General features: G+C 47.3%; 1 protein-coding gene across 4 annotated transcripts in view; it reads right to left on the reverse strand.

The window, feature by feature from the left end:
- Positions 1 to 1,592: 1,592 nt before the first annotated feature.
- The window catches only part of CERS2 (ceramide synthase 2), a 64,198-nt gene continuing 41,398 nt past the window's right edge, over positions 1,593 to 24,392 (reverse strand). For all 4 annotated transcript variants that reach the window (XM_054998153.1, XM_054998144.1, XM_054998161.1 and 1 more), the window contains 10 exons: positions 19,352 to 19,525; positions 15,650 to 15,767; positions 15,403 to 15,521; positions 14,578 to 14,635; positions 14,396 to 14,446; positions 12,838 to 12,930; positions 11,408 to 11,536; positions 8,108 to 8,214; positions 5,501 to 5,654; positions 1,593 to 3,825 (listed from right to left, as the gene is read on the reverse strand). In XM_054998153.1, coding sequence (XP_054854128.1) covers positions 3,670 to 3,825; positions 5,501 to 5,654; positions 8,108 to 8,214; positions 11,408 to 11,536; positions 12,838 to 12,930; positions 14,396 to 14,446; positions 14,578 to 14,635; positions 15,403 to 15,521; positions 15,650 to 15,767; positions 19,352 to 19,524 — 1,158 coding nt within the window. In that variant the 5' untranslated portion in view covers position 19,525 and the 3' untranslated portion in view covers positions 1,593 to 3,669. The remainder of the gene's footprint in view (positions 3,826 to 5,500; positions 5,655 to 8,107; positions 8,215 to 11,407; positions 11,537 to 12,837; positions 12,931 to 14,395; positions 14,447 to 14,577; positions 14,636 to 15,402; positions 15,522 to 15,649; positions 15,768 to 19,351; positions 19,526 to 24,392) is intronic.

Raw genomic sequence — 24,392 nt, forward strand, 5'->3', positions numbered from 1 at the left:
CTGCCAGGGCTGAATAGGGGACTTGGGAACCTTCTTTCTGCAATCTCTACTCCAAAGCAAGATTGATAATGATGATGATGATGATAGATTTATATTCCACCCTTCAGGACAACGTAATGCCCACTCAGAGCAGTTCACAAACTGTGTTATTACTACCCCTAAGCCTTTCTCCCCTACTCTAATTCAGCTGCATTGTTACTTTTGCCTCCTGCTTCCCTTCTTTGCAGCAATTCTCCCACCCTGTCACTGGGATATAAAAGCTTGCGGATCTCCATTCCTACTCATATCTGATGAAGAGAGCTCTGACTCTCAAAAGCTTCGACCCTGGAAATCTTGTTGGTCTTTAAAGTGCTACTGGACTCGAATCTTGCTCTTCTATTGCAGGCCAGTATAGCCACCCACCCAAAATCCTATTTAACTGTCTGAAAATGCCAACTTCGGCATGAAATCAGTTGTTCAGATGCCCCACCCCTGGCAGAGGATGCCAGAAGGGCAAACATGACAGCAATCCAATAGTAATATTGACAACCAGGTGCAAAATCGTCATCTGACACCAGGTAACGTAAAGCAAAAGCCTGCTGAGAGTTGTATATAACTATGCGGAATATATATATGTAACTGTATATAACTGTATGCAGAAACCTGCATTACAGAGCTAAAAATAATTCAGCGTTATACTTGAACATAATGACCTCATGTAATGTCCATACCAAAAATTGCTTTTTATGAACATTATTAAGTATTTCTGGCAATGCTGTCTGTATCTTAGGCTGCTGAGCAATACACCCAGACTCCTCAAATCAGTCACTTTTTTATTCCATTTTTATTCCATTTTGTTGCCATGAATTTATCTAATCATTATTATTATTAACTAGCAAGAAAGCCCGTTGTGAGAAAAAAAACAACGGGCTCTAGAAAACTGGGGATGGGGGGGGGGGCTGTCAGATGGGGCGGGGGGGCATGGAAGGGCTGGCAGGTAGAGGGGGCATGGAGGAGCTGGAAGGCAGGGTGGAATGGAAGGTCAGGCCAGCTTGCTCTGCCCTCCGCCTCTAGTGGTGCCCTTTTATCCTGGTGTGCCTGCACATGCGCACCAGCATAAATGTGCATCGTCAGAAAGACTCTAAGGGAATTCTATAGTAGGATTAAATTTCTATTCTACAACAGTATCAAAAATACAATAGAATAAAATTTGGCAGCATAAATATAATCAGCATTAATATTTAAAACAGCTACACATATTGTACCTCCTACTCAGCCTAAACAATCTATGGGGCAGGGTGGCTGGTTAGAGATGGATACAGAGTTGGGGGACGTACGCTCTCCCTCATGGTGGGAAGCTGATGCGGACAACTTGGGTTACTCATCATGACGTCCTGTGGCCTGTTTATTGTGCATTGTGTGAAAAGCACCACCTGTCGGCTTAAAGTTCTTATATGATGCATTTTCTCCCCCCCCTTGCACAATTTTAAAAACCTTTGCCACATTTCTCGTCCTATCTGTGAACTAAATAACCCCGTAGCATGGTATGCACCCAAAATATACTCCCCTAAGGGAGCAAGATACCAGCTCTAAAACAACACGCTTCCAAGTAGTTCTTTTTAAACAGATGTTTATTAGTTTTATTTAGGTTTTTAATATATTTAACTTTTAAAAAAACATTTTGGTCTGAAGATAGGATTACTGGTCCTTCTATACCCCCCCCTCCCCAAACACCCAAGCCACTGGTGGCTAGGTTGGAAAAAATCTTCTCCCGTCCTTCAAGCTGAGCCCCTACTTGTGTTTCTCCTTGTTTGCAAAAGTCCTAACTAATAAATTAAGGAAAAAGAAATCAGCATCAGGGCTGGAAAGAGGGTGTCATGAAGAGGAAAGCGGCCTAGCAGAGGAATCCTAAACAGAGTTACTCCACTCTAAGCCCATTGAACTCCATGGGCTTCGACAGGAGTAACTCTGAATGGATTGCACTGTAGGTTGGGTCCCACCACGGCTCTGTCCCACTAAAGGCAGAGCCTTCTCCCATGCAAGAAGTTATTGAGGCAGCAGAAGCCGCAACCCCCATTTTAATCCAAAGGGGCGGTGCATAATTTTTTTTCCCTGCAACAAAAACGAGCGAAGGTGAGAGAATGAAGTTCCTCGTGGAAATGGGGTAGTGGTGAAGTAGTGTACGTTGCACACAGAAGGGTGGCTGAGCAATTTAAGAGGTGAACAGAGGAGGCGCTTCCACTGAGGCCACTGTAGCGGCTTGCTGATGCATCCACACGGCAGATGTGCATGTAAAACCGCAGGTCGCAACCATTCCTGTTGCCTCAAATGCAACCTCCGGTGCAAGCCCTCCTCCGCAAAGTGGGGGAAACCTCTTTATTAAATACTTCTCCAATTTAAAAAAAAATAGATAAATGCCTACCTACAGTTCTGCAAGCCAGAGCTTGGGGTGAAGAAAAAGACATTTTAGGCAATCCAATAACACCTATCCCAATTACTTCTGGAGTATCTAAGTAATACTCTGGATTTTTTGTTTTGCAAAAAAAAAAAAAAATTATTTCCCCAAAGGACATGTATATAGCATGACCTCTCCAGAGCATAACAAACCCCTTCAAGGGTTCCAGGACTTTGGAATGGGAAGAGGGGGCGAGGCCCAACTCACGCGCGTCCCGTTTAAAAAACCTAGCAGATGCCAGAGTAAGGCTAGGGTGTGCAGGAGCGGGCTTCTCACATCTCTGCTTAGTGGATAAACTCAAGAAGAATTAGTTGCTGTTCTAGGACCAGGAAGTAGGGATCATCCTACTCTTGGGGAAGCCTCATGCCTGCCCCTCCCCACATCAGCAGAGTCCAGAGAGAAGCAGCCACCAGACCCAAGAACGAGTGCGACTGACAACCAACAACCATTGCAATCTCCCCTCCCCACAAAAACCCTACGTAGGTGCACCCTGAAGATTTTAATCTTCCTTCTCCGTTTCCAGTTTCTAGGGAAAGATCTTTGCCTTCAAGCCTACAGATTTTCGAAAACCTAACGGGAAAGGAAGCCGGAGACCAGAAGTCACTCTGCTTTCTTTTTTTAAAAAAATGCGACAAAACATTTGGCACAGAAAAAAAGGGGAAGGGTCAGTGAGGTGCCGTGCAAGTGGAAGTTACCAGGTGTTACTAGAACAGAGAATCTAAAAGAATGTGAGGGGAAGCGTGACTTGCAGCGCAGTGCTTCCTTTCCCGCACCTTTTGGGTTGTGAATGAATTTGTAGTTGGGAGAAAGGAGGGGCGGGGGGAAACCCAAAAGGCAACACAGTCTTGGGGTTCATCTTGCCCCAGATTTTTTTAAGGCAGTTTGGTGAAGGACCGAGGGCCAGAGAAAAGAGGCCATCCATCACCACCACCACCATCCCCGAAAGAAGAAGCCAACTTTCCAGTTACCGCTCCTGTCCGACGAAGAAGCAGTTGGGGTTGCTTTTCTCGAGTAAATTGCGGGCTGGCGGGAGCTTCACAGCCCCTTCCTTTCTCATGAGAACTACCTGGCTACCGACATTTGAGGAAGGGATCAAATGCCGGTGCAGGGAAGGCCCCCCTTCTGCTTTCGATAGAATTTTGATGTTAACCTGGTGGAAAGTTCTCAGTATGACCTCAAAATCCTCAGCTTGCAGCCAAACAACAGGCGAGCTTGAACCGGAGGGGGGTTAGCATTCATTCAGCTTTCCGATGGTTATTGTTCAAGACGGGGTGCCCGTTGGTAAGCGGGCCGTTCTTTGTGCTATGCCCCGCCGAAGTTGCTGCTGCCTCCTCCTCCTCCTCGTCTGTGTTATCGGTCTCATCGTGATCGCTACGTTCATCTTTCATCACCTGCAGGGATGTTTAGGGGGAAAAAGAGAAATCAGGAAATGGCAAGTGAGCTCATCTCATCCAGCTTCCTGCCGAGAGAGATGCAAGATCCAGATCACGGCAGGCCACAAACAGCCACAGGAGAGCAGCGAGAAGGACTTACGCAGATTAGCTGCACAAAATCCAGAATATTTTTCTAACAAAAGACTCGGTGGCTTTCTTTGACACCCTACGGGGTTTGATTTCAATCGCTGAGAGATAATCAACCCATTCTTCCAGCTCTGGAATGAGATGGTATTTTGCAACCAGAGAATGATCACAGACGGCCAAGACACAACCGGTATGCGTAGGAAGCATTCTACTTCGGAGGTAAAGATTTCACACTCAAAGCTGGAGTGGCAAAGTACCATTGGTAAAGCATTGCCCTCATTCTTCTGTGCAGCCCTACATTGGGTCTATGCCGCCATGAAGAGAGATTCTTTAGCGCTAAAACTGTAGAGGGCGCTCCGACCCAGCAACGCGCATGCGTGATGTTTTCCCACCAAAATGTAGCACTGTAGGTCAGAGCACACTCTTCCCCTCAATTCTTCTCTCACCGCCTTGGAAAGAGGTTCTTTCTTTGCTCTTTCCTTCGCTTTCACCAGTTCTTGTTATATTCCCAATGTGGGACTGCACAGAAGACTTGAAGACAAAAACAGTGTTGCGCTTACCTGTAACTGTGGTTCGTCGAGCGTCTTCTGTGCAGGCACGCATTCTCTCCCTCCTGCCCGCTGTGTGAATGTTCTACCTTTTTATCTTCTGTGTCGGCTCAGGAGAACCGAGGGAAAGGGGAGGCGCTCTAACCCGACAGTGCTACATTTTGGCGGGAAAACACCGCGCATGCGCATTGCTGGGTTGGAGCGCCCTGTACCGTTTTAGAGCTTAGAGAATCTCCGTGGCTGGCCTGTGCCTGCACAGTCCCAATGTGTGCCTGCACAAAAGACACTCGATGAACAACAACTGCAGGTAAGAGCAACACTGTTTCTCTTCGGAGTTCGGCCCTGTTCTACCCAAGGGCGGGATGGCCTTGAACTCACCAAGAAAAGTCATAGTAAATAAGGAGAACTTCCACAGTCAGAGGCAGCAAACCTCCGATTGCCAGTGCCAGGCGGCGCTATCAGGGGAATGCTGCCCTGTTGGCTCTCCAGGGGGAACCAGTTGGCCACTGCGTGAAAGAAGACGCCGGACTAGACACACCTGGCAGGGCTCTCCCTATATTCTCTGTGCAGCAGCGGCCTTTTGGCTTGAGGCTGGGTCTGTCTTAACACTCGAATTACTGTTATTATTTACATTATTAATAGGCCTGTCTTTCTCATTGAGCTTCAAAGCAGATTGCAAAGGACAGATCAATACAAGATGGAACGTCCAACAAAACGGTGCCATGTCGGTTCACAGAAGTCTGAAACCAAGCAGAACGCTGCCTCCCCTTCCCTCACAGCGCAACCCTGAACACAGATGCACGCAGACAACACGGAGGCTACGGTGGGTTCCTGTTTGCATCTTGGAAACTGGCAGGACGGGGGGGGGGGCAGAGGACGAGCGTCTCTCCGGGCAGAAGTTCTATTTAGTTTTCCATTCAGGGGGGCTTCCCCCCACCCCCCTTCTCCTTTCCATTATGCCAGAGAAAGAAAAGGTTTTAAAACGCAAGCCAGCTTGCCTTTCCAGTTATGAATCTGTGGGCCATGTGCAGGATAAAATATGCCCAAAAGACGTGCAGGCATTGAAGGACGATCATCATGAAGTTGAAGAAATAGTAGCCGAAGAAGGGAGGATATATGTCCAAGGGGTAGATAATGGTACACCATAGGATCCTAGTCAACAAAGAGGAAGCAGTAAGAAAAAATGGTCAGCCCTGTCGCAGATGTCCAATTCCCAGGCATCATTAAAAGGCAGAGGAGCTCCACCAGAAAGAGGTGGTTGGCATCCTGTGGAGTCAGCCGTGTTAGTCTGCAGTATCAAAATAGAAAAGAGTCCAGTAGCACCTTTAAGACGAACCAACTTTACTGTAGCATAAGCTTTCGAGAACCACAGTTCTCTTCGTCAGATGACAAAGAGAGCTGTGGTTCTCGAAAGCTTATGCTACAGTAAAGTTGGTTCGTCGTAAAGGTGCTACTGGACTCTTTTCTGTTTGGCATCCTGTGACAGCAAGCCAAGTTGAACTGCCCTGCAGGAAATGCTTACGGCATTTTCTCTTAGGGAAGAAGTAAATGCACAGAAACAGATATATAAAACGCTGAACGGTCAGATACTGTAAAGTTATTCTGCTAAGAGCAGTGCCTTCCCCAGCTAACCGACAGCTCAATGGAACCTCCATATTCAGAGGCAGTTTACCTCAGCACCTATCCACCCTTGTGAATTTCTGGCTGCAGCTGGAAACCCAACCATGGTTTAGACAGACCTTTGGGCTGATCCAGCAACACAGTTCTTTCAACGGATACATTTCAAGTTAAAACTTCTGCTGTTATCATCAGATTCAGCTATTGGATAAATAACAATGTGGGCGATCACTCTTAATTACTAATCAAGGGGAAAAAACATTCATTCATTCATTATACTCACAGTCCCCCTGCCCCTTTGGGTCAACTGTTGCATTTTGGATAGATCAACTGTTTAAAAATTGTGATAAAGGGTGGGGGAGTTGAAACCTCTAACTTTAAAGAAAAAAATAGCAAAGGCTTTCAGGTTTTTTTGCAGTAGCAAAACAGGTGGAATTCAACAGGTGATGTTTTTGTTGAGAGCCAATGCGGCTGTCAGATAAGCCTCCAGCGTATCTGCCATGGGTTAAATGTTCCAGCACATCTGACACGTGTGATGAGTTTCTTGCTAGAGTAATTATTATGCCTCTGAGAACATGCAGAGTAAAACCTGTTTTGCTGAATGGTTGCTAGCTGCTTATCTTGCAGGTGTTTTGGGTACGACTTCCTGGCCGGCCTGGGAACTCGGCCTTGAAGTTCCAGCAGAGACTGCACCAAGCTCCTAAGAGACTGAGTAGAGCTCATCCCTTCCCTCCTCCCCTCTTCCCAGGCTCTGCATGCCAAAATCCTAATGGACTTTCTTTCCCACTGGGGGGTGGGGCAGGGACTGTGACCTATAATGAACCTTGCTTTGCTACCTTGGGCCATTCCAGCCAAGTTCGAATCCCACCTCTGCCACAGAAGCTTGCTAGGTGGACCAAGGGCCAGTCACGCCCTCTCAGCCTAACCTACCTCACAGGGTTGTTGCGAGGATAAAATGAAGAAGAGGAGAATAATGTAATGTGCTTTGGGTCCCTGTTGGGGCGAAAGGTGGGGTAAAAATGAAGTAAATAAATTGGTTGGTGACTGGATCAAGTAGGGAGGGAGAGCAGCACGTGCTGATTTCAACCCAAGCCTATGTGTTGGCGGTAGGGCAGGGGAGAAAGGGGACAATAATAATAGTAATAGTAATTAATAATAATAATAGTGGTGGGGGTAGAAAGTGCCATCAAATCATAGCTAACTTATGGCGCCCCCTGACGGGGTTTTCATGGCAAGAGACGTAACAGAGGGGGCTTACTATTGCTTGCCTCTGCAACCCTGGTCTTCCTTGGAGGTCTCCCATCCAATTACTAACCAAGGCTGACCCTGCTTAGCTTCTAAGATCTGATGAGATCAGGCTCACCTGGGCTATCTAGGTCAGGGTAATAATAATGATAAGTAATAGCACACTGGACCAGAGGTCTGCAGTGGCCCCTTCTAGGCTACAAGCCCGTGGCCATCTTTTGCAGGACATTTTAGAAGGAAAGCTATCCTTCTTCTTTCCCAGGGTTGTATATGCATTGAAACAGGCCCCACAAAAACAAAGTGCAGTTCCATTTTTCCCTTCAGACAACTAGTCGTTTTTAAAACGATGGACCCAGATGTTCACTCCTGCCTCCTTCAACGGAGGATGACAGATTTTGGCAAAGTGATGCGTGCTGGGGGGGATCAGTCCACCCATTTTCATTGAGCCCTTCCCCCAGACAGCTCAAGCTTTACAACTGGAATCCATCTCATTCTCTCCTCTTCCACTGAATCCTTACAACAACCATGTGAGGTAGGTTAGGCTTCAGTAAGCGTGACTGGCCCGAGGTCACCCATGGATCTTCAAGGCAGAGTGGGAATTTAAACCTGGATCTCACAGGTTCTAGTCCACCAATCTAACCACTACCGCCCCAGCTAGAGTAGACCGCAGCGAGCTTGGGATGTGTCAATCTCTCGCAAACCTGTTACCATCTGGACCCCTGGAAAAAATGAGAATTTCTCACCAGAAGGGAAAGATGATGAGCCGGGAAATCATGAAGACCACAGAAAAGACAACGAAGAGATTGTTGCAAGCATTCTTCCAGCCGGCGTAGTTAAATACCTTTGCCAACTGCCAAGAGAGAGGGACCCAAATGAAAAAATCTGGGGCACAGCCAGGGCCCATTCTCTAGCCAGGACACTCCACTGACTGGCACAATGTAACAAGAATACTGATGCTCGGCAAGGACTCAGCTCACTCCCAGCCACCGGGGCACAAGAAGGTATTGGCAGGGCTTTTTTTCTGGGGAAAGAGGTGGTGGAACTCCGTGGGTTGCCCTCGGTGAAAATGGTCACATGGCTGGTGGCCCCGCCCCCTGATCTCCAGACAGAGGGGTGTTTAGATTGCTCTCCGCGCCGCCGAAGGCAATCTAAACTCCCCCCGTCTGGAGATCAGGGGGCGGGGCCACCAGCCATGTGACCATTTTCAAGAGGTTCTGGAACTCCGTTCCACCGCGTTCCAGCTGAAAAAAAGCCCTGGGTATTGGGAATATCCCCCCAGGCCTCGTGGCCTGCTGCGTCAAAACATCTGGAACCATCTTTCAGTAAAGTGTGGAGAGGTACAATGAGCCCAAATGGTTTCAGGTCAATAGCTGTGTTGGTTTGCAGTAGAACAGCGGGATTTGAGTCCAGTGGCATCTTCGAGACCAAAACAAGATTTTCAGGCCATAAGCTTTCAAGAGTCAAAGTCCCCTTTATCGGATACCTGAAGAAGTTATCTGAAAAAGGGAGTTTTGACTCTCGAAATCTTATACCCTGAAAATCCAATGCTGCAGGGAAAAGGACTCTATATGGACACACCACAGGAACCATGACCAGGAATATTCCATCTTCTGCCCAAAATACGCCAGCCCGGCTACCCAGGATGTCCTGTTGTCTCTAGCATAGGCACCGTGACTGAAGGTGTGTCTGGATACATGGACTACCGTCTATGCCATCAGTGCTCACATATACATGCGCGACATGACAAACTTCCTAAGAAAAATACCATCTATTGGCAATCTTCCAGATAACACTATTTTGGCACCATGGCTGGCGAGTCTCTATACACCAACATCCTCCATAAAGATGGCATACAAGCCATATTTATTTCTTCGGATCAACAGCACCACAATATGCCAACATCTTCGCGGCTGATTTGGAGCAGCACTTCCTCTGCTTCCACACACTGCCAGAGATTCATTGACCACATTTTTATCATCTGGACGCATCGGAAAGAAGCACTAGAAAAATTTCAGCAGGTTTCCAGCCACTTCCACTCCACCAGCAACCTGACAACGAATCAATCCACACAAGAAGTACATTACTGTACACATACATGATGGAAGCATAAAAAGCAGCTTATCCCACAAAACAACTGATTGCCAAATGTATCTACCTGCCTCCAGTTGTCATCCAAAACACACCAAACAATCCATTGTCTGCAGCCAAACTCTGTGCCTACAGCTGCATCTGATAGAGATTCTTACCTGCATGACCAACAACAGAGATTTCTGGACTTACAATACCCACCGGACATAGTAAGAAAACAGATCAACAAAGCCAAAATGATACCAAGGGATGACCTGCTACAAGGTAAGTCCAAACAGAACAGCAACAGAACACCACTGGTAATTACATACAGTTGCCAGTTCAAACCAGTTCAACGCATCATTAACGACCTGCAACTTATGCCAGGCAATGATTCTGCTCTCTCAAAGGCATCGAGTGGCAAACCTTTTCTTGCCCCCAGACAGCCCCCCGCAACCTCAAACAACTCCTCACTCACAATAATGCACTTCCCAACAGGGACTCTGGGAGCAGAGCCTGAAATAAACCAAGATGCCAACTGCTCTCTTATTATATCGTCGAAGACTTTCACGGCCGGAGAACGTTAGTCGTCGTAGATTTTCCGGGCTGTATGGCCGTGGTCTTGGCATTGTATTTCCTGATGTTTTGCCAGCAGCTGTGACTGGCATCTTCAGAGGTGTAGCACCGAAAGACAGAGATCTCTCAGTGTCAACGTGCGGAGAAGATGTTGGCAGGTCATTTATATCTACTCAGGAAGGTGGGTTTGGGCTGAGTCATCCTGTAAGAGTTTCCCAGGGTGTGGAATGCTAATGGGGGGAAGCTTCACTGTATCCTGAGGAGGTTCTTTTGCATATGGACTGGTGGTTGATATGCTAATCTTATCTGCAGGGCTATTGTAAGATGTAGAGTATTACCTGCTAACATCTTCTCCACACACTGACACTGAGAGATCTCTGTCTTTCGGTGCTACACCTCTGAAAATGCCAGCCACAGCTGCTGGCGAAACGTCAGGAATTACAATGCCAAGACCACGGCTATACAGCCCTGAAAATCCACAACAGCCCTCTTATTCACTGCAACAACACAATCCCTGGACCTAACGACACCAGCGATATCATCTCAGGCTCATTCACTTGTTCATCTTCCAACATTATATACACCATCAAACATCAGCATTCAGCAATGCCCTTCAGTTCTCTATATTGGTCAAACAGGTCAGTCCATTCACAAAAAAATGAATGGACATAAATCTCAGATCAAAAATCACATTCAAAAACCAGTGGGAGAACATTTCAGTTGGCCAGGACATTCCATCGCTGACCTAAGAGTAGCAGTTCTCAAGCAGAGACGCTTCAAAGCAAAATGACAATGCAAGACTGCTGAAATTGAGTTGATTTGTAAATTTGGAACAATGGATCTCCCAGGATTGAAGTGGGGTATAGGATTTTTCTTGCATTACACATGCTAATTTTTTTGGACTTCACACCCATGCTCTATTAAGATAATTACAACATGTAGATTAGCTAGCTTCCTGACACTCTAATTTACAATACCCCTACCACTCTCTGCCTGGATTATAAAAAACCCTGCCTTTCCCCACTCCTCATATCTGACAAAGGGAACTTCGACTCTCGAAAGCTCATACCCTGAAAATCTAGTTTGTCTTTAAGGTGCTATTAGATCGGAATCTTGCCCTGAAAATCTGGTTGGTCTCCCTCTAGATTCAAAATTAGCCCAAAGAAGAGGAGTCCACCATGAATTTTTGGGACCCCCCCCCAAAACTGTGATGATATAAATCCATCCATACCCAAGACTCCCCCCTCCAAGGGCACACACCCTTGACAAAACCTGGGTGGGCTCAGAAGGGGGCTGGAATAAGAGAGTTGACCTCCAGGTCTGACAGCTGGAATTCCTGTCTTCGTGACTGGAGCCCTACAAGGACCAGAGAGGAAAGGGGAAGAGGAGAAATCCCTCACCTCTAGCAGGTAATCCGAGGCATCGTGCAAAGCCATAACTAGAGTCCCTGCCCGAATGTACTTCGTGTACCAGGAAAACGTAATCAAAATGATGGTTGCCACATGGTGAATGACCTGCTCCTTGAAGTCCTATGGGAAAGAAAGACAACCTTTTAAAAAAAGGAACGCAGAGAGACCAATTCTGCTAGAGAAGCACAGAGCCACCTCTGTCCTTTCTACCTGTCCGAAAAGCAACCTTGCACGTTTGAGACATGCCCACAAAAAGAGGTGGGCCATTTCTTGCCGAAGGAGAGTTTCCTCAATTATTATTTCTAAACTTTCCATAATGCAGAAACTTCACAACTGCCTCCCCTCCCCACACCCCCAGTGACCCGCGCTTCATTCCCAGAAGATGGCAAAACACTGTCAAGATCTCTAGCCAAACCAAACTTGGGAAAATTGCTTCCTGCCCCCAAAGTGGCGATCGGCATTACCCTGAGCATGTAAGAAGGGGCCACGAGAATTAAGCACTGATGTAACCCTTCCTGCCCTTCCTCTCATGATCTGCCCCGGTTTGCAGAATCAGCATTGCTGTCAGATGGCCATCTGGCCTCTGCTTAAAAACCTCGAGAGAAGGAGAGCCCACCACCTCCCGAGGAAGCCTGTTCCACTGAGGGACTGCTCTAATTGTCAGAAAGTTCTTTTCAGTGCTTTTAAAATTGCGGTGACAGCCTACTTGTGGCCACGAGGATGCTGTCCGATCTGGTTTGGCCCTGACTCTTAACATCCAAAAGATCAGATTGCAAATATCGTAATACAATACACTGGTTAAGAAAAGCCTAAATCAAAGCTCTCTATGAAAAGCCAATTGAAAAGCAACACTCCACAAGCCTCAGTGAGCCAGAAAAAAAAAGATCAATTTTCCAAATCTGATTACTGGCCAGCTCCAATAGCATTGAGTGAAACCTGATGCCGATCGTGTTGCTCTTCCTAAAGATACTGGGCTAGAGGCCAGAGATCTGTTCCTCTAAGGGCCATGTTTTCTCCCTGGCGCAAGCAACTTGCCTTCCATGCAAAGGGAGGACTCCTTTTGGCAGGCAAAAGTACTGCCCTTAGAGGAATAGATATGCAGGAGCCAACCCCAAACCAGTATCAGTCTGCCAAAAGATCAAGAGGAGTTAGCCGTGTTAATCTGTAGTTGCAAAACGGTAAAGAGTCCAGTGGCACCTTTAAGACTAACCAACTTTACTGTAGCATAAGCTTTCGAGAACCACAGCTCTCTTCGTCAGATGCATCTGATGAAGAGAGCTGTGGCTCTCAAAAACTTATGCTACTATAAAGTCGGTTAGTCTTAAAGATGCCACTGGACTCTTTACTGTTTTGCAGTCTGACAACAGGCACCGGCGCCCAGTGTTGGAAGGTGCCCCAAATTCACTTGTGAACAAACTCACCTTCCGCTTCACATCTGAGGCGATGCTGAATAGGAGAGACAAGTAGAACGACAGCTCGATCATGTAGTACCAATACTGGGAAGGCAGTAGAGTCTGGGGAAAGAGGCAGAGTTAGGCAGCCCCGTCAGGTTGTTTGTTCTTTGAGCCTCCCTTGTGTCTGTAACTGGAGTGTCAACCCGAGATTGTGCATAATCTTTGGACCCCTGGGACAGTCTGCCTACCAGGGAACCTTCGAAAAGCAGATCCCCCAGCGACGTTCCCCATGGGTCAGTAATGGCTCGGTGCTTGCACAGGAGACTACCTTTACATTTTAAAAAAATTATCATTAGGGGTGTGCGCTTTGGGTTTCTGATTCAGGTTTTTAACCCGAATCAGGCCCAATTTTGGTAGATTCAGTATTTCCGAATCAGGCCCAACATTGCTGAGCTGATGTGGAAATACTGAAGCGGAGCTTTCTGAAAGCTTCAGAACATTTCAGAAAGCTTTGGGCAGCCGCAGCAGCACTTTTCTTGCCATTTGCAAACGGCAAGAAAAGTGCTGCTTTGATATTCCTGCCTGTTTTTACCCAATTGGAGGGGGAGGAAGGGGTTGTAGTGACTCACTACAACCCCCTCCCCCCTCCCATCGGGTGAAAGAAAGCAAGAAAAGTGTTGCTTTGAGCTTTGGTGTGCTTAGGGTTGTCAGTACCCCTCAATCTACCAGCGGGGGATTGGGGCCTGGCTCTTACCTTTGGGCAGGGGGGGAACGCACGGGGCAAGTGATGTCATCACGTGGCATGGGAGCATGCCCACGATCTGCAGGGGCTTGGGTTGGGGGTCGCTGCGGAGTGCAGGAACGCTCCTGGCCTTCACAGCAGCCCCAGACGCGCCCACGGATCGGGCCCGTTTCGAGGCGCTGCGGAGCGCAGGAGCACGGAGCGCTGCAGGAGCACGGAGCGCTGCGGAGCGCAGGCCCGATCCTGGTGGCTGCTGCGAACAGAAGCGTGCGGCACCACAGGGGAGCATGCACGGAAGGTAAGCGTGCCCCCCCCCCCGCTGGCCAGGTAAATGGTGGTGGGGTGGGGAATCCCCCGCCCCTGCTGGGGGTCTGGCATCCCTAGGTGTGCTCCGTATAGCAGCAAGGAAAGTGTTGCTTTGAGCTTTGGTGTGCTCCGTAAAAGGTTCCTGCATCTTTATGGAGCATACTGAAGCGATTTAAACACCCGAATTCCAAAGCGGCTATTTGGGTTATTCCAAATTGTTTTAGGAAACCCAAATGTTTTTCGGGTGCACGCCCCTAGTTGTTATTATAGAGCTGCTGCAGCATAGTGGTTAAATGGTTGGGCTGTGAGTCAGCACTCTGCTGGTTCAAATCCCACTACTGCCGCAAGTTCTGGCCTTGGGTAAACCACTTCTCTCAGGCCCAGCTCCTCAGCTGTATTGTGGGGATAACAACAACACTGTTCATCAGTCTGAGTGTGGCACTAATCTGTCCAGAAGGATGGCATAGAAGCACAGTGTTGTTGTTGCTGATTTCTGCCCTTTCTGCATTTGTGTTTTGAGATTCTCGAGAGACGTACCTGAATGGGATAACCTTCCCAAACTTTCCGCAAGTCATAAAACCAGGGTTTCTGAAAGAGTGGATTTGTAAAAACAGAAGCCAAGAACGAGTTAGAAAGACATTGCCAAAGATAATTCCAGGATTTTCAAAAAGGGGGTTTAAAGGGTGGAGGAGAATAGAGAAAAACACAATTGTACTTACATCTACAACAACAGACATGCCAGCAATGAAAGCAATAATGTAAAAGGTGAATCTCCAACTGAAAAAGGAAGCACAGGGAATTTTTTCCTGAACAGATGAAAACATGGGTGGAGGGGGGAAAGGGAAATGCTAAATACAACTTTAAAAACCTTGAAAGTTCTTTAGAAATTGAACAGCCTTTGTATGAACTTTACTGAGGCTTTCCTCCCAGACCCTGAACTTTCCAAAGTTAAAATACTTTTAAAAAACCCTACACATAGAAAACCAGCATGCCAAGGCCAGAACTGTTCCCCTGATACGCTCATTTTCAGCATGCAGGGAGAGGGTTGGGAGGCGGGGTATGGAGGAACATTCTTAAGTTTTGTGATTCTCCACTTACAGTCTAAAGTGACGAAGAACAAATATGTTTACCCCTTTTGTGAGAACTGGGCCCCAGTCTTGTTACCCAGCGGCCCAGCTCCCTCCATAGTGACACTGCTAACCCCAAAAGGAACCCAGTGGAAGGAACTTTAAAGACTTGGCCCCAAAGCAACCAAATTTCCCACCCTTCATCCAAAGTTTCTGCTAGCTTGTTGGGGTGGGGATTAAAGGAGTGACGTATAAGGGGCGGGGGGGACAACCTTTCACTAAACCATGCAATTGTGGCCGCTTGCTTTTCTCTGTCAGCCCAGCCCTGTTCTTATCTTCCCTTTACTCCAAGAATTTTTATTTCGCAGTAACCCTGTGAGGTTACTTTGGCAAAGGGACAACACCCAGAGAGCGTCGGGGCTGTTTGGAATCCAGTTCTCCACTCCAGCCTGCTACGCACTGCCGGCTCTTATTTACCTGGCCTCCCGGAACTTCTTGAGCAAGCTGGGCCGGTCCTGGTTGCGTCGGCGCCGGAACCACCGTTCCACCTGCCGTGCGGTGCAGCCGCATTTCTTGCAAAGGGCTTCAATATCCGCCTGGGAAGAGACGGGAGAGGTTGACGAGCGGAAAGCTGGTGGGCCGTATCCGACTACTGAACAACAAATGGTATCGTGCGGCCGGCCAGAGAAACAAAAAGACGATGCAGCCTTTTAAGCAACGTTACCTGTTTGGGATGCTTGGAAGAAGCGGAGTAAAATGTTTCTAAGACGGGATTTGGCCCGGCTTTTAACCGTACTTTCTCCTTGATGTTCAGAAGACCGGCTAATGGGGTGGCTATGTATCTGGCGGGCAAAGGGGAAACAGTGAATCCAAAGCAGAGGTTTACAATGTTACAGCAACGGAACTACCATGGGCTTGATTTCCCAAACAATTCCCTCTTTCCTCTGGTGCAAGAATACGGGAAAGAGGGAAAAACGATTCCCTCTTTCCTCTTTCCTCTGGTGGAATTAGCTGCCTAGGGAGGTGGTGAGCTCCCCTTCACTGGCAGTTTTCAAGAATCTGTGCTGGAGGCCCGTTCAAAGTCGTTTCTACTCTCTGCTTTCCTTTACAATGCCCCGCAGCTCCCACCCGCCTCTCCTGCGACTGACCTCTTTCCTCCGTGGCCTCATCACCCGCCTCCTCCAGGCATGCCTCGGCCCACAAAAGATTGCCAGAACTTCTAGGAACTGTCTATGCGTGTCTCAGCAATGACCCAGAAACTCCTCGCAAGGGAGCCCTCGAGAGCACCAATCTCACCCCCTAGTTCTGCACCCCCATCAGCAGCCCCTGCTGTTGCTGCTCTTCGGCTATCTGTGCCAAGTCCGAGCTCCTGCCTCCTCTCCTTGCCATCATACCAACGCAGGGGCCCGTCTCCCTAACAAAGCCTCTCTTGTCTCCATCCTTCCATGGAGAGATTGTCAAAATGTGTTAAATAATTGCTCTTTAATGCTTCGGCCTCGGTGCCCTAGGCTTGTTGCTGGACACTGCTGAGATAATGCGCCCCCCGCCCCCCCCCCCCCTGCAAGTGGCAGGAAAGACAAAGCAGCAATTGTGCCAAGGGACAGAGACGGGCCTTGGTCAATGCCAGCCCTCCTACCCTCGCTCCTTGTTCGATTGTTCCCCTGGTACTTGGCAAAGGCTTTGTGTTGTCAGGGACACAAAATTCCCGCCTTCCTCCGGAGTCCTATGGCTGAGCTTGGGGGCCCCTAAGCCAAGCCAGAATTGCATATAGAATTAATGTGTCTACTCCACATTCAATATGGGCACCATCCAAAGTCCTGAAAACTTACAAAAATCATAAATACTAGGGGTTTGTGCAGACACACACACTCCTAATTTGTTTGATATGTACAAGTTTTCAGGATTTTGGATGGTGCCCGTACACACACATGACAGCACACACACACACACAACACACACAGAACATCATTTACTCTGATCATCCTAGAATGCTGAGAGCACTAGAGACTGCTGGCATAGCTGCCAATCTCCAGTGCAGCCACAAACTTGCGGACGAACCATGTGATAAGAATGGAGAACAAGGTCCTCATCACAAGCCAGCATGGTGGAGGGGTTAGAGTATAGGGCTAGGATTTGGGAGATCTGGATTCAAATCTCGCTCTGCCATTAAATATGTCCTGGGCCTGTCACAGCCAAACTTATCTCATAGGGTTGTTGCAGGATTAAAAAAATGGGAAGGGAGTGCTATGTATGCCACCCCGAGTTTGGTGCAGTGGTTAAGAGCGGCAGGACTCTAATCTGGAGTGCCCGATTTGATTCCCCAGTCCTCCGCTTGAAGCCCGCTGGGTGACCTTGGGTCAGTCACAGCTCTCTTAGAGCTCTCTCAGCCCCACCCAACTCACAGGGTGATTTTTGTGAGGATAATAACACACTTTGTAAAGCAAACTGAGTGGGCGTTAAGCTGTCCTGGAGGGAGGTATATAAATTATTATTATTATTATTATTATTATTATTATTATTATTATTATTATTATTGAAAGAAAAGCAAAATAAGAATGTACTGGAGAGACAGAGAGAGTCCTGTTTCCAAGGATAGGCAGCCAGCCACATTCTTCTAGGAATCTCACTCACAGAGAATGAAGGCCCTTTCCCCACAGTTCCTCTCCCCAGGAGACAAAGGTATACTGTCTCCGGAGATGGAAGCTCTATTTCATGGTCATTCTCAACAGAACTGGTTATTTTCCATGAATTTATTTAGTGTCCTTTCAAAGCTATGATCTTTACCACTCCTGGGGGCTCTAACTTGCTTTAAAAAAGGTGATGCGGCCCATGAACGGCTGCTTCTCTTGCAAAATAGTAAAGAATCCAGTAGCGCCTTTAAGACTAACCAACTTTATTGTAGCATAAGCTTTTGAGAGCCACAGCTCTCTTTGTCAGATGCATCTGACGAAGAGAGCTGTGGTACTCAAAAGCTGTTGATGCATCTGACAAAGAGAGCTGTGGTTCTCGAAAGCTTATGCTACAATAAAGTTGGTTAGTCTTAAAGGTGCTACTGGACTTTTACTATTTGGTGACTACAGACTAACACGGCTAACTCCTCTAGATCTCTGCTTCTCTTGCATCAGCCCTGAACCGAACACTGAGTTCATCGGGAATCTCCCAAGTTTAGTTCGATGGGAGAAGAGGAAATATTTGTCTAATCACATCCCCTGCCCTTGTTTGTAACTTCACAGGCTCTCTCTTTTCAAACTCGATGCGTTCTGACCGAACTCTCCCAAGCATCATCATTGTTCAACACCCTGAACACTTTTAAACGGAAAAAGGGATACAAATAAGTGATGGAAATAAATTCAGCTGTCCTCCTTTGTTCTCTTTTTCCTAAAAAAAAAATTCCCAGACCCTCCAGTATTTCCTGCTAGGAAAGGTGCTCCAGCCCTGTGACCATCTTGGTTTCCCTCTTTGGTACTTTTTCCAGCTCTGCAATGTCCTTTTTCAGACACAGTGACCAGACCTGCCCACAGAATTCCAAATGAAGTTACACACCTTAGTTCCCTCCCTACCATCTCCAAAGTTCCAGAGCACCTTTAAGACTAACCAACTTTATTGTAGCATAAGCTTTTGAGAACCACAGCTCTCTTCGTCAGATGCATCGTCAGCTTTCTAGAACCACAGCTCTCTTCATCAGATGCATCGTCAGCTTTCTAGAACCACAGCTCTCTTCATCAGATGCATCATCAGCTTTTGAGAACCACAGCTCTCTTCGTCAGATGCATCGTCAGATGCATCTGACGAAGAGAGCTGTGGTTCTCAAAAGCTTATGCTGCAATATAGTTGGTTAGTCTTAAAGGTGCTACTGGACTCTACTATTTTGCAACTACAGACTAACTGGGCTAACTCCTCTGGATCTATTTCCAAAGTTAAATCTCCAACAGGCTGGGGGGTTGCACATCTATCAATACCTTTATTTTAATATTATTATTTACTTAGTTCATTTATACCCCACATTTCTCCCTAGCGTGGACCCAAACCCCTTCCATTTTATGATCACAACCTCCCTGCAGTGAGGTCTCTTACACTCAAGAGGGTGTGATTGGCCCAAGGTCACTCCACAAGCTTCTATGACAGCACGGGGGTTTGATCATGAGGTCCCAGATCCACTCGAAGCACCCTCAAATATTTTATGCTTCAGAATTTGCAGGTGAAAATCCACCAATTTGTGCAAAAATGCCATATTATCTATCATAGTGGGCATTAAAGAGCGAGGAGGAAAGTCCACCAGGGGGAGCCCTTTTAAGTCTTGAGGCAACTAGTCTGCAACTGCAACATAATGGGAAAGGAGGATGCAGCAATGGATGGACCATTCACTGCCTTGTGCTTTTAGCTATTACCTTCTCTCTCTCCCCACCGACTTCTCCCAGGTACTCACATTTCAAAGAGATGTCTAAGAATGAGGAAGAGGAAGGCCAAAGGGAAGGTGACATAGAGGTCCGAGGCCTTGGCATAGACTCGCCCATCTCGGTCTTCGAGGTCAGCCCAGGTTAGGTTTGCTGGCAACCAGAGCCGGTCCCACCAGAAGCAGTTGTATAATGTCTGGAACATCCTGAAACAGAAAGATGACAGCTTGGGAGGGACCATTTTTGACTCAAAAAGGATGCACAAAAACGAGGCCATTTCCCTTCCCCGGAAAGCATATTCACGGCAGTGTGCACATCTAGAAAAATAGTTGCTTTGACTTTGTATCACGGAGCTCCAAAGTTAACTTATCAGATATGTACGGGATACTCTGTGTAGGGTAGGACTTAATTTAACACCCGGGAGGTCAAGGAGAGGGATAAACGGAGAAGCGAAGAGTGGACCAAGAGCTGGGCCAGTGAGGGAGCGGCTCAAGGGGACAAACGGCTCTGCTGAACTTCCCCAGGCCTTGCCCTGCTATCTTCCAGACATCTCTAATCGCATGCGGACTAGAAACGTCCTTTTCACATGGCAGCTTTTGTGTTTTGAATTCTGCTGCGTTCTGTTCCCGATTCCAAAACAACTCAAGAACGAGCAGACATGCTAAAGGGGTCTGTTGTTCAAAACCAATGCTTAGTTTCTAAAAAAAAAAAAGGCTTCTGGGGGCTCAGACTTTCTGGGAAGCCACATTCTCCAACTTGCAATGTCCTGACCGTATGCCTTGTGCTGTTAGCCTGTGGCAAGGAAAACTCTTGGGTGATATTCCTGTAAGCACTCCATCATCTGACTCACTGGTGCTCCAGGAAGAATGGGAGCCTGTCGAAAACCATGCCTCTGAGCATACGTAGATTGTTTTCCTTCCTTAAAGAGCAAGTCAATTGTGGGACAAAGTTGGAGGGGGGACTTCCAGAAAACTTAAATCTCTTGCATCTTTTATAGAATTCATTTCCTGTGGCCCCCCCGGTAGAGTTTGACACCCACAGAAAGGGGATGGTGGAGGTAGAGGACACAGCACTGCCAGAAACCATGAGGCAGTTTCTCAAAACATTTCCCCAGTGTCAATCTTGTAAAAACAACGTTAAGTGACATAAAACATCCATTGCGAGGGCCAGAGAGCTAGCCATTCCCAAGTGGACAACTTCAAAGAAACCCAAAAGGCCCCAGAAGAACTTTCCCAGGGTCTTCCGTGCTGATCAACAGCATCCCCAACAGCGGCAGAACTTTATCCTCCTAGCCACATGCCAACAGAACATGGCCTGAAGAAGCATCTTTGCCATTGATTCGCCCGGTGCTCATACTCAAAAAAATTCTGTCGTTAAAATTCAATACTAGCTTTAATGGACAGTGATCACCTGCTGTACTTTCACCCACTTCCAAGTAATACACTTGATCTAATAGAGTTGGGGAAAGGGCTATGTCATCAATTGTACTGGCATAAGCTGATGTTAAATATGTGTAAGCGCCTCCTGATTTATCTAATTTTGTCCCATGCAAGATGTATAGCTTGAAGATAGCTAGCAGGCTCACCCTCCTTTTCTTAATGAGAGGATAGGGGGACCTGGTTTGGGGGGCCATAACATGGCCCCCCAAAGTCCAATTGGTCTGAAAATTGGGGGGTAGTTAGAGAGGAGTTAGAGGAAGGTCCTCACCAATTTTGGGTTGATTCGGTGGAAAAATGCCTCCCCCAGGCGTCCTAGAAGACGAAGGCATTTTCCCATTGAAAAAACCTGAAAGAAACCCGAAACAACCCAAAACAAACCCGAAACGGCTAGCCGTTTCGGGTTTTGCCTGTATACGAAAGAGATTCTTGTTTCGGGTAAACCCGAAACAAGAAACACGAAACAGCGTGCCTTTGCACACCCCTACTAGCAGCTCAAGGAATTTTATGCCAAGCTTGTTAGTTACAGAATCTAATGAACTGCGCAGAAGGAGAGATGTATGTTCAGCCATCTGGGTATTTAAGCCCTGCTGAGTCTCAGATCTACTCGGCCCAATCCTAGCATTAAAATCTCCACCAAGGATCCATTGAATTTGGATAGTGGAGCGTTAAGTCCTCCAGTGTTGTAAATAACTGGTCCCATCGTCTTCCACGATCTTGGGCCCTCGCGCATTTTGGAGGCAGATAGGCACCGATACACAGAAGGACTCCTATATGCTGGCCCTTAACCAGCAGTGGCGATGTGCTGCAAGCATGAATTCACGCCCTCACGAGGCACGGATATCTGCATGAAGAAAGCGGAGCTGCCCTTCTGCCCCTGGGGAGCTGACACCAGTTTAGCCGCCCGCTGGATGCCCAGAAGCAAAACTGCCAGTTAAGCGGCTGCTGATCACTTTGTGCCAGACAGGGCTGCTGCCACCACCCAGGAAGGCCGGCTGGCCGAGGAACAGGGTAAACACGCTGAGGCGACAGGCGCTGACCTCTGGGACAGCCCAGACAGAAGGCAAACGGAGGAAAAGTGGATGCAATCTGATAATCAACTGCTACGAGAACCAAGTGTTTATTAGAGTTGGCCCCGAACGGAATGGGCAATTTCCACCAATTCCACCTTCCCGCTGCAGACCCTCCTCATGTCTTTCCTACCTCTCGGGAACGTTCTTTCACGGAGATCAGTCGGAAGGGGAAAGTTCCATTCTCCTGATGGAAAATTTAGCCTGGCTCCCACCCTTAAGCCACGCCGAGGATGTAATGTTTCAGGGGATTGTTACCCAGAGGCTCAAAGACTGTTTATATACAGTCAACAAACACAACAGTAGCTCTGCTGGTTCAACCAACCGTCAGTGTTGAGCAGCCTCTGGCAGCTACTCTGATGCCCCCCCCCCCCCCAGGGAAGCAGCCTACAAGCTGGGCCTGCTGGTCACCACAGCCCCCCGCCAAACTGACAATCTTGACTCTAAACCTGGGGGGGGGGGTGCTATTCAGTAGTTAAAGCGAACAGTCCTAGCCCTCTGCTCCATTATGTTTGCCCATCTCTTGAAAATCCATGTGGGCCAATGGCCACCAACACATCCTGTGGCAGCGAGTTCCACCGGTTCAACCTCCTATTGAGTGGAGTATTTATTTATTTACGTAAGTTTATTTATGGCCCGCTCTCTCTGCAGGCAGGCTCAGAGTGGATCACATCAATAAAACACAATGTAAAAGGTAAAGACAGGTTGCATCACAATAAAACCGACAGCACTGCGCATATTGCACAAATCCCTCTACATCAAAGATTCCAAAGGGCGGGGTGGCCAGCCGTCAGATATATCACAGACCCGGAGCAGTATGGACCTTTGTATAAGACTGTCAAGATGTACGTAACACACAAAACTTTCTCCGACTCTGATAAATGAGTTTACGTGTTATCTGACGTCAATGCCTCTGTATCCTATAAAACGGCACTTTTTGCCTTGGCTGCTAGAAAAATAAGAGAAAATGTAGTATCTAAGAAGGCATCTCATCAGTCTAAGTCTTGCTTGTGATTTGAATAATTTTAATGTCTGGTATTTTAGATTTTTTTTAAAAAAATATATATGGTTGTCATTTGCTATGTATGATTTGTTTTGTAAAGGCCAATGGCCAATGTATCTACCTACATAAAACAAAACTCAATCACAATGCCAGTCATAGTCCATAACCATCATCTATCAGTCTGAAAATCGTCAACGGAACCACCAGAAAAGCTACCAGGCCCGCAACAGACAATCCCAAAGAGATACTTTACTAGTGAGTTAGGGACCATAGATCTTACCGATATGTTGCCATATGTCCTATCTATTGCTTTAAGTATGCGCTCTTATGTACTGCCTGCTGCTTTAAATATGACCCTACTGGTTGTCTAATGTCAGTCCCAGAATTGCTTTTGCTCTCTTTCAGCATTTCTTCAACTCCGTATCAGATTTGTGCTAATGCTGTGTCTTTGTCAATGTGCATTCATTTACTCTATGACATTGTTTATGATACTGACTGTGACAATCTCAATCTATGTTGAGATTGAGTCTCAGTGAGAAAGGGGGTGTCAGGGTGGCCCCTGCCATACTTTGGGGGGGGGTAGGGAGTTCACTGTCGGGCTGCAGGCCTGATCGAGCTGCTGTAGCACAGTGGTTAAGTGGTTCGGCTGCGAATCAGCACTCTACTGGTTCAAATCCCACTCCTGCCATGAGCTCAGTAGGTGGCCTTGGGCAAGCCACTCCTCCCGGCCCCAGCTCCCCAGCTGTATTGGGGGGATAATAACAACACTAACTTTTTCACCGCTCTGGGTGAGGCACTAATTTGTCTAGAAGAGCAGTGTATAAGCACAATTATCTCCTGTGTGCTATTGTGTGCTACATGTCAGAGAAGCTGTGAGAAGGAATGTTATCAGCGGGAATGTTGTCAACGGCCGAAGAAGACCGGGAGGCCTAGTCAAAACAACAACTTTGTTTACTTTCACTTTACCTTCTTCAGTTAATTAGATGGGAACTTACAACTTAGCTTAGAGCGTAACTAAGCAGGGAGTAGAATGGATTGGGCTTGAAGAGTTTAATTCTTAGCAGGGGGAGGGAATGCTTATTCCTATCAATGACATGTCTACTGTACTGAGCTCTTAAACTATCAATAAATCTTTAACTCATGCATCCATGAATTCGTGCAATGAAGTTCCTTGAAATGTCTAAGCTGGCAGTCTCTGACGGGTGAATTATAAATAAATAAATATCTTGCAAGCTGCTCTTGAGGGGAGTAGGGAAGATGCTGACCTCACCTGAGTTAGCATTCTGATCCGCAGAAGCAGAGTTTCCACTGGCTACTCTAATCTCCTTCTGGGAGTTCACAGAGCAGAGGTTGCTGGGGGTGGGTGGGAGAATGGGACAATTTGGCATGTTCTCAATAATAGTAAGCGGAAAGCCAAGTGTTAGTTTGCTCAGAGGCATAGTGAGGGCAGCAGGCCAGGCGGTGTGACTGCACTGAAGCTGGTGGTTAACCCTGGGCCTGCAAGCCAACACAGCGAATCACATTCAGATAGCAAGTGCTACTTATAGGGTGGGGACAAAGGAGA

Source organism: Eublepharis macularius, chromosome 1, assembly GCF_028583425.1.
Source record: "Eublepharis macularius isolate TG4126 chromosome 1, MPM_Emac_v1.0, whole genome shotgun sequence".
Lineage (NCBI taxonomy): Eukaryota > Metazoa > Chordata > Lepidosauria > Squamata > Eublepharidae > Eublepharis > Eublepharis macularius.